At 66.8% G+C, this 13,432-nt stretch overlaps 2 protein-coding genes across 2 annotated transcripts; both read left to right on the top strand.

Moving 5' to 3' along the window:
* Positions 1–27: 27 nt before the first annotated feature.
* Positions 28–930, top strand: EMIHUDRAFT_72590 (hypothetical protein; the record flags this gene model as incomplete). Its single annotated transcript, XM_005782912.1, has 1 exon — positions 28–930. A coding segment is annotated over one exon (903 nt), but the record flags the coding sequence as incomplete, so codon positions are not given.
* A 150-nt stretch (positions 931–1,080) lies between these two features.
* On the top strand, positions 1,081–1,485 carry EMIHUDRAFT_314525 (hypothetical protein; the record flags this gene model as incomplete). The annotated part of the gene is made up of 1 exon (XM_005782911.1): positions 1,081–1,485. The coding sequence occupies one exon, from the start codon at positions 1,081–1,083 to the stop codon at positions 1,483–1,485; it is 405 nt and encodes a 134-aa protein (XP_005782968.1).
* Between the last annotated feature and the right edge of the window lie 11,947 nt (positions 1,486–13,432).

The raw sequence follows: 13,432 nt of genomic DNA, 5'->3' as shown, positions 1-13,432 counted from the left end.
GCGGCAAGGGAGAGGGAGGAGGCGAGGATGAGGGCGGAGGCGGAGGCGGCGGAGGCGGCGGCGGAGGCGGCGGCTGTAGAGGCGGCAGTAGCGGCCGTGGCGGCGGCGGAGGCTCAAGAGGCGGCGGCAGCGGAGGCAGCGGCAGCAGCGGCGGCTTCGGCGGCTTCGGCGAGTGTCGCCGCTCTCGCCGCCGCCGCCGCGCCGCCCGCCGCCGTCCCTCTCGACGAGCTCATCGCGGCGACCGACGGCTTTGCCGAGGCGTGCAAGGTGGGCGAGGGAGGCTTTGGGCGCGTCTACCGCGCCGACGCGTTGCCGTCGATTCCGCGCGTCGCTTGCGGGTTCGCCGTCAAGACGGCGATGGTCGGTGTCGGCGCCCAAGGCCTCGCCGAGCTGCAGAGCGAGGTGCGCACGCTCAGCGCGGCGTGCCACCCGTCCCTCCTCCCTCTCCTCGGCGTCTGCTTGGCGCCGGCAAGAGCGTGCCTCGTCTACCCCCTCTGCCGCGGCGGCAGCCTCGAGGACCGCCTCTACCGCACGCCAGCCGCGCTGCAGCGGCTCCGCATGCTCGGCTTCGAGACGCCGCCTCCGCCGCTCTCCTCCGCCGCACGGCTCCGCGTGCTGCGCGACGCAGCGAGCGCGCTGCACCACCTGCACACGCTCTCTCCTATGATCCTGCACCGGGACGTCTCGGCGGGCAACATCCTGCTCGACGAGCGCGGCAACGGCTACCTCGCCGACGTGGGCCTCGCGCGCGCGGCAGAGGCGACGGCCGGCAGCAATGGACAGGTCTCGCACCTGTCGACGCAGCGCCTCTTCGGCAAGCTTGGGTACATGGACCCGATCATTTCGCAGAGCGGGCAGGCGTCAGCGCTGACCGACGGCTATGCGCTCGGCATCACGCTGCTAGTCAGCCTGACCGGCCGCGGCGCCGTCGGCCTCCTCGACGAGTGCGACGATGCGCTGGAGGAGCCCGACACGGCGGAGGGATCGATCGCGGCGGCCGACGCGGGCTGGTCGGCGGCGCAGGCCGAGGAGCTGGCGCGGCTGGTGGTCGGGCTGGCTCTCGTGAGGAAGAAGAGGCGGATGCCGCTCGCAGAGGCGCTGCCGCGGCTGGAGGCGCTAGCCGAAGCGGCGGGGGAGGCGGAGGAGACGGCTGGGGCCGAGGAGCGCCTGTGTGACCTTTGCTGGGACGCGCCGCGCTCGGTCCGCTTCGCGTGCGGCCACGCGCTGTACTGCGAGACATGTGCGCCGCGCGTGCTGGAGCGCGACAGCAACTGCCCGGCCTGCCGCCAGCCGGCGCTGCCCATCGCCGCAACTGGGCGGCTGGTGGCGGCGCAGACGACGTTTGTCCACCAGCCGCCCTCGCGCCCCGCGCCCCAGGCTCAGCCTGCAGGCGCCACGGCGGCTGTCGGTGGGCGAGGGGGGAGAGGGGGGCGTGGACGTGGCGGGCGGGGCGGGCGGGGCGCGGGGCGCGTCGGCTCTGCTTAGTGCCTTTAAAAAAAAACTGTTCAGTTTTCAAAGGCAAAAACGCCAGCCTACTTCCTCCAACCAGTGCTCCCACCTCCCACCAACCACGGTCTACACGCATCGCCATCGGTGGGGTGCGCACATGCTTTCACATGGAACCATGAGCACGACCCAGCCGCTCCACGAGAATTGAGATTCAGCTCTCCCATCGAACGAGTCACGACGTAACTACTACTACTACTCAGTATCGTGAAGCCATGGCGGGTCATAACGTCCAGCTCAGCTCGTCCCAGAAGCCGCAGTCGGCGGTGGGCGCATTGGCAACGGAGAGCCACGGCTCTGCCGCTGGCTCCCCATAATTGCCGAGCACCATGCGCTTCGGCTGATAGGTTGCGACAGGAGGCCAGCGATGGTCGGGCAAGCCGCGGGTGAGCAGCCCGCTCAGAAAGCTGCCCCACGCCGAGGAGAGCGCCTCGCCTTCCGGCGTGCGGCTGCAGTTGGCAAACGGCTCGAAGACAAAGGGCATGTCGGACGTGTGGTACGCGCCCCATGAAGGCGGGAAGAAGGCGGCGGTGGATGCGCAGGAGGAGCGCCATCGCCACTCGTAGGCGAACGCACGGAGCCCCGCCGAGAGGTGCCGCGCTGTACGAGCGGTGCTGCAGTCGCCAAAGGCATCCTGGACGAGTCGCGTAAACGTGGGCAAGCAGTCGTTGTCTGCGCACGGATAGCGGCGCAGGATGCGGGGCGTGTCTGACAGGCGGCAGAGCCGCAGGCTCGAGGCGCAGATGGCGGCGACGAACGCCGCGTACTCGAGGTGCCCAAGAGGCCTGTCGGGGGAGACGATGCCTCCCGGATATACAAAGGCCCAGAACGACTCATTCGCGGTGTTGCCGACGATCACCGGCACCTTGGCCAGTTCTCCGCGCTTGGCAGCCGTCGCGGGGTTCAGTGGCAGCGTGCCGTTCCCGCCATCGACCGTCGGGCCCCACGGCAGAAAGCTCGAGCGAAGAGGTGCCCGCGTCCTGCGTTGCGCGTCGATCACGGCTCCGGCGCTGAGCTCGCGCAGGCAACGCAGCGAGCTGTCACTCCAACGTCCGCGAGAGGCACAGCCCGCAGCTTGTGCAAAGGCGTCGGCTTGCTCGTAAGCGTCGCTCATCGGCTTGGCCTGGCAGACACCGCTCATCATCGCTGCAGCGTCAAACAGGGTCTCGGCACCAGCGCCTGCTGCCGTGAGATGCGCGCAGACGCTCATCGATCCTGCAGACTGGCCGAAGAGGAGCGTGCGCGACACGCCGACTCCCAGCAACTTCCGAAGGAAGCGCAGCGCTGTGGTCTGGTCCATAAGACCAAGATTGCCGCCGGCACGCCCGAGCCAGCCGAGGGCGCCCAGGCGATACTGCATCGTAGCGACCACGACGTGCTGCTGCGCAGCCAACCGAGCGCCGTCGTAGAAAAAGCTGCCATTGTACATTGGCGCGATGCTGCCCACCTCGAACGACCCGCCGTGAATGAATACGATGGAGCTGTTTGGCATGGCACCAGCGGGCCACCAAACGTTCACTGCCAAGCAATCCTCGCTTTGCTCGCCCGATGACTCGATGCCTGACGCCTGAGGGCATGATGGCGCAAACGAGGTCGCGTTGACGACGTTCCGCCAAGGGCCACGTTCGTGGGGCACCTCCCAGCGACTGGCCACGGCATAGCGTAATCCACGCCACGCGATGGTGCCTGCCTCGTCCCTCGTGCCAGCGATCGGTCCGAGAGGGGTGTGTGTGACGATCGGGGCCGCCATGTGGCGCAATTCCGGCGGCTTCGACCTGCAGGGGGTTCCCCTTTTTGGAATTCTTTTTTATGTGTACCACCTACACCTGTGTTAGTGCCGGTGCGCGCCTTCAACCGTGCCCAGTGTCGCGCCCCGGAACGTGTAATTTTTCGAAACTTGGAGCACTTGGAGTGCGGTGTAACCTCACATCCAGGGCCGGGGAACTCTAAGAAGCGCACACCCAGCGGGCCTAAGGTAAGGTAAGGTAAGGTAAACTTCTCCACACACACGAGGTGGTGGGGCAAGGGGGGGCGACCCTCGCGTCTCCACGTCTAACGACAGGAGCCCCACGGCATTTAAAGTGCAAGGCCCGGTGCGCGTGGGTGAGCGGTGTGTGTGTGTGTGTGTGTGTGTGTGTGTGTGTGTGTGTGTGTGTGTGTGTGTGTGTGTGTGTGTGTGTGTGTGTGTGTGTGTGTGTGTGTGTGTGTGTGTGTGTGTGTGTGTCACGTCACTGCATCCTCTGCCGGTTCCTCCCGTCGCCTTTTCCAGCGGGCCGGATGCTCGGGCCTCGGGGACGGGCAGCGCTGCGGGCAGGAAGGCTTGAAAAACATTGTACTTTCGCAGGCTCACACACACCGCGCCACACACGGTTTAACCGTGTGTGCACTACGCGCGCGTCACAGAACTCTCAGAACCAGTCAGAACGGGGTACACGTACACATCTCCCGCATCTGTAACGCAATGGGGTACGAATTAATAAATCATGGAACACGGTATATACTGTATTGCGAGGCGAGACGTCGCGAGCAGAGGCAGTGGAGGCCTTTGGGGGCGGCTGGCGCAACCCATGCCGGGGATGGTCGGTCATGAAACGGGAGGTCCGCGACGGAGGCCAAGAAGACTCCCTTGCACGAGGGGCTCTGCGCGCGGTGGCTGCGCAATTGAGAGGGAGGGGGCGCCGGAGACGCTTACAGGGCGGGCGGCGCAGAGGGCGTCCGGAGTGGCAGCTGTACGTTGAAGACGGAGCCCGGGCCGCAGCCGGGAGGGACGATGACGTGCATCTTCCCCGCCGGAGTGGAGAGCTGGAGAGTCTGCCCCGGGACGCAGCCGTGTGGGACCGTGACCGAGAGGAGGCCGGCGTCGGAAGGCGGCGGAGCCCCTGCCGGCGGAGCGGCGCCCGCCGCCCCGCCTCCTCGCCGCGCCGCGCCGCCGCCGCTGCCGCCCGCAGTCTTGGTCGAAGCGAGCGGCACCTGGTCACGTCACGGACGCGTCAGGACAGGTCCCCCTCTGGGACGGCGCAGGCAGGGGTGGGAGCGGCGCCTCCTCGCCGTGCGACCCGACGAGCGACCCCGCCGCGACGCGACCGCCCCAGCCCGCGCCGCCGCCCCCGCCGCCCCCGCCCGCCACCCGAGCCGCGGCGGCCGCCACGTCACCCAGCGGCTGGGGCGGCGGAGGCGGAGGCAGCTGTACGTTGAAGACGGAGCCCGGGCCGCAGCCGGGAGGGACGATGGCGTGCATCCTCCCCGCCGGAGTGGAGAGCTGGAGAGTCTGCCCCGGGACGCAGCCGTGTGGGACCGTGACCGAAAAGAGGCCAACGTCGGCCGGCGGCGGAACCCCTACCGGCGGAACGGCCGGCGGAGCCGCCAAAACCTGCTCGGCAGACTCCTGATTCGCCTGCAGCGGCCGTGGCGGTGGCGGCCGCTGCTGCGGCGGCGGCTGCTGCGGCTGCGGCTGCGGCTGCGGCGGCTGCGGCGGCTGCGGCGGCTGCGGCGGCTGCGGCGGCTGCGGCGGCTGCGGCGGCTGCGGCGGCTGCGGCGGCTGCAGCGGCGGCTGAGGACGAGGCGCGGTCTTGCACCGCTGCAACCACTCCTCCGCCGCGGCCGCAGCCCCGGCCTCTACTTGCTTGCGGGCCTCCGCCGCCGCCGCAACCGCCGCCGCTACCGCCGCCGCTGCCGCCGCCGCCGCCACTGCCGCCTCCTGCTCGAGGCGAGCCTTCTCTGCCGTCGCCTCCTGCTCCGCCACCGCGCGGCGCCGCTTCTCCTCTGCCGCCTCCGGGTCCATTAGCTCTGCGGTCGGCTCCAACTGAGACAAGTTCCGTTTCTGCCCTCCACTGCAGCCGCCGCCGCCACTGCCGCCGCTGCCACCGCCGCCGCTGCCACCGCCGCCGCTGCTGGCCGCTTCCCCACCCGTCGGCGAGGGCGCCGGCGTCTCCTGCTTGACGAAGACGGCGGTGACGCCGGCAGCGAAGACCGCCGTTGATTGCGCCTTGATTGGTCCCCCGGTGCTGTCCAGTTGCACCGTCAACCAGTCGCCATCCCGCTCCTGCTTCAGCACGACGCCATAGCCCTTGCCCTTGACGCGTACTCGGGCGCCGACACCAAGCTGCGTCTGCGCCGGCAGCTTCTGGGGGGGCAGCGGCCGTGGCGGCGGCGGCTCCGTCACGGGCGGCTGCGCCTGCTGGGTGCCTCTCGACTGCCCTCCAACACTGCTACCAGCGCCACTGCCAGCGCCACTGCCAGCGCCACCACCACCGCTGATCCCGCTCCCGCTGCCACCGCCGCTCCCGCCGCTGCTGCAGCCGCCGCCGCCGCCACTGCCACCGCCGCCAACTTCTCCGCCTCGGCCGCCTCGGCCGCCTCGGCCGCCTCGGCCGCCTCGGCCGCCTCGGCCGCCTCGGCCGCCTCGGCCGCCTCGTCCACCTCCGTCGCCGCCGTCGCCGTCGCCTCCACCGGCGCCGCCACCAGAGCTGCCGCCGCCGCTATCGCCGCCTTCGCCCTCCTCATTGAGCATGTAGATGGCCTACGGGGAAGAGGGGTTGGGTAGGGCTCGAGCAGCATTTTCGAGCACGGTGCATAAACGTGGAGACAGCACTTGCTCCAGCTGTTGCGGCTGCGAAGCGAAGAGATGCTCCGCGAGCTTCTTCAGCTGCTTTTGCTTCCACTGCCGGCCACCTACGCGCGCAACTGCAGGTATAAAGCGCGCCAACTCACCCGTGAGGGCCCCCCCACTGCTTGGCCGCCCGGAGGAGGAGCGACGAGGGTGAGCTCGTAGGTGAACATTTCAAGATGCGTATGCGTGATCACCTACGCCCGAAAGAGTGCAGGACATGTCTAGGAGAGAGCATCTGAGAGAGAGGGGCCGCACACCATTAGGCCTCGGTGCGCCACGATCCGCCTGGGCCTGGCAGCGACAAACCATCAAACTGCCTCTTGGCCCAAGCCTCAATCCGGCCCAGCTCCTCAAAGGCGATAGCCCAGATGAGCGCGCCGCCCTCTGCGCCATGCTTCGCAACGCGCACGTCGTCCGCCGAGACCGGACGCATGTCATCAGGGAATGCGAGGCTGCCTATGGGGTGCGTCCACGACACGTCACGATCATCCAATGAGCCCGCACGTCGGATGCGGTCGAGGCTGCCGTCGCTGTTGCGACGGAAGAAGATCTGCTCGACGCCGACGCGGCCGTTGCTGCCGGTCTCTAGTTCTGGAGTGGGCAAGAGATAGTCGAGCTCGTCCTCCTTGACCTATGCCGAGATTCAAGCGAGATTCCAGATCCGGGGGACGGTTCGCTTATCTGATGTTCTCTACCCGTCACCAAACGGACGTCGTGCAGCCCGTCTGACTTGTGGACGAAGAAGTAGACACGGAAGAGAAGCCAGCCTATTATTGAGAGATTCGGACAGCTGTCATCTCGCGAAAAGGTGAGGAAGGTGCAAGTGGCCATCTCTGCTAACCTTTCTCAGAGTCCTCGACTTCGACGTAGTCGCCGATCTCAAGAGACGTCGGTCTCCCACCGCCGCTGCTGCTGCCGCCCCCCAACCGGTCCCCAACGCCGTCGTCGGGCAGTGGGCGCTTGATGCCTGTCAGAGGCCCTGATGCCTTGAGCGGAAGCGTGAGCACGTAGTACATCTCGTCTTCGTGCTCGACGACGCGGTAGTCGGTGCCGTCGGGGGCTATCCAGCCCATCCGCCCGCCCTCCGCCTCCACCGCCGCCACGGATAGGCCTGGCATTCGGTGTAGCAGCAATGCGTCGGACCCATCGGATGGCTGATCCGGTGGCACGAACGGCTCCTCTCCCATGCCGTCAACCGACTTGGCCTGAACCAGAAGTAATGCCTGCTCGAAATTGCTCGTTCTGCACCAAATGTTCAAGTGGGCGAGCAAGGACTTCGGATCTGATTCCGAGACCTCGAGGGCGTCCTCGGGCATCTGCAGCACGATCAGCACCAAGCGCGACCCGCCCTGGCGCTGCTCCAGAAGCGGCTGGAGGTTCTCGAGCCACACGTGGTCGGGGTCTGTGGGATAAGTGACGGGCTGCCAACCCTTGCGGTACATGCCGTGCTGCGTGTGCTCCAGCATCTCCTCGAGCGTTGGCGTGGGCGGTGGCGGGACGGGCGAGTTACCTCGCAGGTGGTGCTTCTTGTGCACGTAGCGGCTGAACTTGCAGATGGCGAGACCGGCATCATCAACCATGTGCAAAAACTCGATGTCCTGCGCAGGCCAGTGTGGGGCTTAGCAATACGCAGTAGCTCAGCGCAACACAGCTGGGCACACACCTCCCAGATGGCCTTTGCCGGATAGAGGACGCCCTTGTCCAGCGTCGCGCGCACGTTGAGCAGGAAGAACGAGTAGACGGAGTGAGTCGCCAGGAAGCCGCGCCGCTGCCGCAGCCGGTTGCGAGGGTCGTCGCGCTGCATACCAATGATGCCGTATGCGAGCTCACCGCCGCTGTACTGGCGAAGCGAGGTTAGCGGCCCGTCGGCAGCGGCAGGCCCGCTGCTTCCGCCACGGGCCACGAGCAAGTCACCATCGGCAAGGGGCCGACGCGCGGGTGACTTCCCCTGCTCGCTCTGGGCGTCGAAGGTGATGCGCTCGGTGGCGGCCCCAGACGCCGACGAGACAAGTGGCAAGCCCTCGTTGACGTCGCTACGGCCGCCGCGGTCCAGAAGTAGCTCCATGCCCTGCATGACGGTGGCGAAGCCGCACTCGCGCAGCTTCACCACGCCGTCCTCGCCAGTGCGTGGCAACGTGGAGTGCGGGTCAACATCGATCGCCCAGCAGCGCTCAACGTTGTCGTCGAGCATCCATATCTCGTCCAGCCCGAGCTGGTTCGCGAGAAGCTGGCAGACGAGGCGCGCGTAGCCGATGCGGCCTACCTCGACCTTTAGCTCGCGGGGCGTCGCATCGCCCGCGTAGCGAACGAGCATCGTCGGAGGCATCTCCGCGATGATGTACATCGAGCCCCTGCGGGATGGGATGGGGGGAGGGGAACGTACTTGTGAGTGTGTGCAGCGCAGTCACCAGGTGTATGCGCGCACACCAGCATCGGAGATACGCGTCAAACGCCGCTCGATCGTCCTCGCGCGGCCGCAGCATGAGCACCTGCACGTACTGTGTCCGCTCCAGCGTCGCCATCGCACGGTCGCGGTTCAAGCGGATGGTCACCTTCTGCGCGCCCCCGTAGGAGCAGGTGAACATCCACCGCACGGCAAGGCCATCGGCGTCGACGGCAGCACCGGAGAGGTCCTCCTCATCCACCCACAGGGTCCTCCTCACCGGAGAGGTCCTCTTCATCCAGCCTGGCACGTGCAGCCGGCACGTGAAGCCTGGCTCGAGCAGCTCCGCGCCGTCGACGCCGTACGGCGTGGCCCTCACGGTGACGTCAACCACGTCCGACGAGCGGTCCTCCCCTCGTGACGGAGGTTCGTGCTGCGCGCGCAAGCCCTCGCTCGGCGTCTTGATCGGCGTGCCGCGCTGAGTCGGCGGCGGCAAGTCCCAGATCGCTGCGGCCGGGTTGAACCCCGGCTGCTGGAGCGCGCCGATGTTCTCGCCCAGCTCGCGGAGGCCGGCCATCCGCCCGTCCCAGTCGACGCAGTCACGGAGAGTCTTCTCCGCCTCCGAGCCGCTCATCAGAGCGCGAGTGGCTCCGTCGATTGGCATCAGCACAGGCGCTCCCTCGGCCGGCAGCAGTTTGTCGCGCAAAGCCTTGACAAGCTCGCGACCCGTCGTCGAGACGATCAACTCGCCCTCCGGGCTCAGCAGCCAGTCGCAGTAGTCGGTGGCCCAGGTCGTCGGCGAGGCCACAAGCTCCTGCAGCTTCGACATCCGCCCCTCGGCCACCATCTGGTAGTAGTGGCCTTGCTTTGGCTCCGAGTACCTGTGGACGGGGCGGAGGAGGGTCGGTGACAGTTGTCTGCTATAGAATGCGGTGTCGTTCGCGCACTTGAGGCGTGGCTGCTGTTGCTCTCTGATGTCCTCCCAGTACGGGAAGAACCAGCTCCAGCGGCCGTCGATCTCCGACTTGACAATGGACGGCTCGTTCGACCCGCGAACCTCCTCCGCCAGCCGCGTGAGGTAGTACAGGTACGCGCCGGTCTTACCAATCTGGCACTCGGCGAAGAGGAGTAGCCGGTTGGGGTGCTGCTGGTGAGAAGAGACCGCGTCGTAGTGAGGGGTCTTCTTCCCGTCGTCGGCATCGTCAGCCCGTGTCGGCTCGTACTTAGTGTAGTCGTGTAGCGGATTGACATGGTCGGTGATGCCTTCGAGCAGCTTTTTGTTGGTGTCCTTGCGGCGACCCGTGGGCTTCATGTACATGTCCAGCCCATCCTTCATCAGCACGCACTGCAGAGTCGAAGTGCTGGAGGAGTTCGGCGCCCTCGACTCCTTGACACGGATGCCGTCCACCAGCAGCTTCTGCACGTCCTTACGGACGATCGCGCGTGGCAGCCGGTCGAAGTAGCAGTGCAAGTCGAAGTGCTTGACCACGCCGCCATCGATCAGCCTCCGCAGCGGGTCGTCCTGCTTGCGCAGCTGTGGGTCAAGCAGCTTGCGCAGCTCCGTGCGGAGCTCGGGCAGGGAGTGGACGTGCGCGACGATGTCCTGGTCTGTGCCGCCGGCAAGCACGACCATCATCGGCAGCTCGAGCTCCAGCAGCCGCCTGGCGTCGGCCGCAGCTCGGACTGCCGCGTCGATGTCATCCTCCGCTGCCCCGGACATCTCCGTCTCAGCGGCGGACCGAGCGGCGGCGTCGGCGGCACCGAGCGCGGCGAGCACTCCGCTCACGCTAAGAGGCTTGGTCGCGTCGTGCAGCAGCCGCGTCGCCGGGTAGCGGCACATGCGGCCGAGCTCCTGCATGAACGCGGTGAGGGTGCCGGCCGTGCGCAGGCGCAGGTCGAGGCTCACGAGCGAGTGCGGGAAGGTGTCGCCCATGCGCGCCTTCTCGGTCACGATGAGCAGCATCGGCACGTTGTGGAGGTCGGCGTAGCTCAGCTCGGCGCGGGGCGCGCGCACGCCCTGCGCCGACTCTCGCTGGTACGAGGCGAGCTTCCGATCGAGGATGTCCTGCAGCGTCAACCGCGGCGAATTTTCCGGAAGCTTGCACACCTCACCGTTGCGGTCGAAGCCCCAGGCCTGCAGCGGTGTGTGCAGACATGAGATGAGATTCGGTGGGGGGGGGGGAGGGGGTTGGAGAGGTTAATGGCGATTTTGCCTCGTTGGGATCCTCGTCGCTTCCGAGGGCGCGGTGAAGGTCAAACGCGTTGAGAAAGTAGGGCTCGATGTCCTTCGCGATTTTCGTGTCCTTGATGTCCGAAAGCACCGAGAACGCCCGCACGTCGCTACCCCCTGGAGTCGCGAGGCCGAGCTTCCCGAGCGCATCGCGCAGCACGGTCTGCATGGTCATGTTCTCCTGGTTCTCGTACACGCGCATCAGGATCATTTGCCCCCAGATGCGGCCTCGCGCGTTGCGCGTCTGGTCGAGCAGCGCGAGGACGTTGCGGTCGGTCTCGGTGAACCAGCTTTCCTCGTCCGTCGTCGTCTTGGCCTTGCGCTCACCCGCCAGCTTCTGCTCAAAGATGTAGCGCAGAGCCTCGTCCTCGGTGATTTGCCGCGGTTGCGTCGGCTCCTCCTCCTCCTCCTCAGAGCCACCCTCGCGAAGCGCGATCCCCTCCTTCGCGCGCGCCAGCTCCTTCTCGTACAGGTGGTCGACCAGCAGCGCCGTCATGTCGTAGCTCTTGAGCGTCATGCCGTTGCAGCATGCCAGGCCGGGCTGTCCCACCGCCAGGTGGCGCAGCAGCGTCCGAAACCGCGCTCCTGCCGGCGCGCTCAGCTCTTCCGCCGGCACAACGCTGCTGCCAAAGAGCTCGTCGATCGACTTGGCGTCCTTGAGGCGGGAGAGAGATACGTCGAGATCGAGCAACATCGCAGCGCCTGGCTGGTGCCATCCGACACCGACGCGCAAGAGGGCATAGTAGGCGAGCGAGAGGAGGTAGTCGCACATGAACCTGTTGCGGAGCGAGAGACTACTGCTAAGTCTCTGTGGGGCTTATGTCATCAGAGGGAGACTGGGGGTGGTGGCGCACAGGTGGCCGTCTTGGACGACGATGGATTTCGCCGTCTTGCTGGTTTGCTTCGCCGTCACGAGCTGTCCGACAGCCTTCGTCTTGGTCCGCTTCTTGCGCGAGCCAAACTGCCCATTGAATTTGCTGAACTTGTCCGCAAAGTTCGTGTCCGAGCGCAACCGTTGCGCAGCAATCGGGTGGTCGCGATCGATGTCGGCGGGATTCGCCGCCACGAGGGGCACTGCGAGGGGGAGGAAGTCAACTTGCCACTCGGCGAAACCGAGCAACGGCAGCACCGAGTGATCGTCCCCACGGAGGAGGACGTGCATGGCGGCGGTGCCTTTCGCCACGAAGCTGAAGCGTCCGGTGTCAGACACGTCCTTGGGCGCCGCGTTCTTGTCGTACTTGCACGCGAGCGGCGCCTGTACGTGCAACACGAGTAAGGCGGTTAAAGCAGGTGTATTCCGTGGCGAGAGCGGGCTGGGGGGTAGGGCGCCTCTTGGGCCTCAAGTAGCTCGGTGATGTACTTGGCGACGTGCTGCATGCTACCAAATCGGCCGTCGATGCACACGGGCGGCACGGCCGTCTCGACGCCGCTCACCTGGTAGGCGAGGCTCATCTCGCGCTTGCCCTCAGGCGCGGAGAAGGCGATGGAGTTGACGAAGAAATCGATGTCTCGGTAGCGACCGCGGCCACCGGGGCGCCAGCGGATGATGTTGGACGTGGGGTCCTCGTGGCCGGGCTCGAGCGAGAGAGGGTCGCACCACGAGTCCGAGATGAGGGAGCCCGTGATACGCGACTTGGAGGTGAGGCAGTTGAACGGCGTAGCCGAGTTGAGGAGGACGACGAGGTTCGGAAGGGTAAGCAGCTGCTCGTCGTTGACGTATGCCGACTGGTAGCCACCCTGTCGGTGGTGAGAGAGGAGGGTAGAGATCGGGAGAAAATGGTGGGGCAGGCGGGGGAGTTTTACCCGCGTGGGCGAGTAGTGGCACTCATCGGCAATGATGACAAAGAGGGTGGTGCCATCGTCCTCGATCGCCTTGGCCTTGAACTTTTCGAAGTACGTGGCCGATTTGCCGGTTTCGTGCATGATCACCTTGGAGAACTCGTCGTCCGTGCTGCCCCGCTCGGTCAGCCCCGCTCGCCGCACGCGGAAGGCAGTCTGCGCCCGGAGCGTTTTGAAGGCAGGGACGAGAATGAGGAACTGCATGTCGCTGAACTTGTCGAAGTTGACACCTTGCTCGCCAAGCATCGCGCGTGTCCGTCGCAGCAACGCCTCCGCCACCTTCGCCTGCTCCCATGACGGGCCGCGCACCGCCGCTAGCTCCTCCTCCTCGCCCGGTGGCATCGGCGGCGCCTTGTAAGTCGCCAGCACCTTCCACACGCCGCTCTCCTCGACCGGGTCCTCCACCGACCAGTCGGCCTCAATGCTGAGGTGGCCCGCCGCCACGTCCTCCGCCACGCGGGCCTGCACGGCAGCCTTCATGTCGCTCTTCTCGACGCAGCACGCGACGATGCGACGCAAAGTGGTTTCATGCGGCGGCGTCCTCGAAGCCTCGATCAACATCGCCCCCGCCTTGGACTTGACGTCCTCAAACGTCTCCTGCGAAGGTGCTCCGGCATCGAACGACGGCGGCGCGTCCGTGCAGAGCACCACGCAATGCGCTCGCCACTTGTCAGCCGTGCCGTCAAGGTACTCGCGGACGGTGACTGAGCGGCAGCGGAGACGGTCGCCAAAGAGGACGCTGCTGGAGAACTCGGCGGGCTCGACGGAGACGAGGAGCGCATCGTACACCCCGCTGTCGCGGTCGATGGCTGCGGTGCGGGGTGCAGGGAGGCGAGAGGAGGGTGAGTACTGGCGTGTGGGTGTG

This window comes from Emiliania huxleyi (genome assembly GCF_000372725.1).
Source record: "Emiliania huxleyi CCMP1516 chromosome Unknown EMIHUscaffold_184, whole genome shotgun sequence".
In the NCBI taxonomy this organism is placed as follows: Eukaryota; Haptophyta; order Isochrysidales; family Noelaerhabdaceae; genus Emiliania; species Emiliania huxleyi.
The sequence above is the reverse complement of the archived record's forward strand: the minus strand, read 5'-3'. Positions and strand labels throughout refer to the sequence as shown.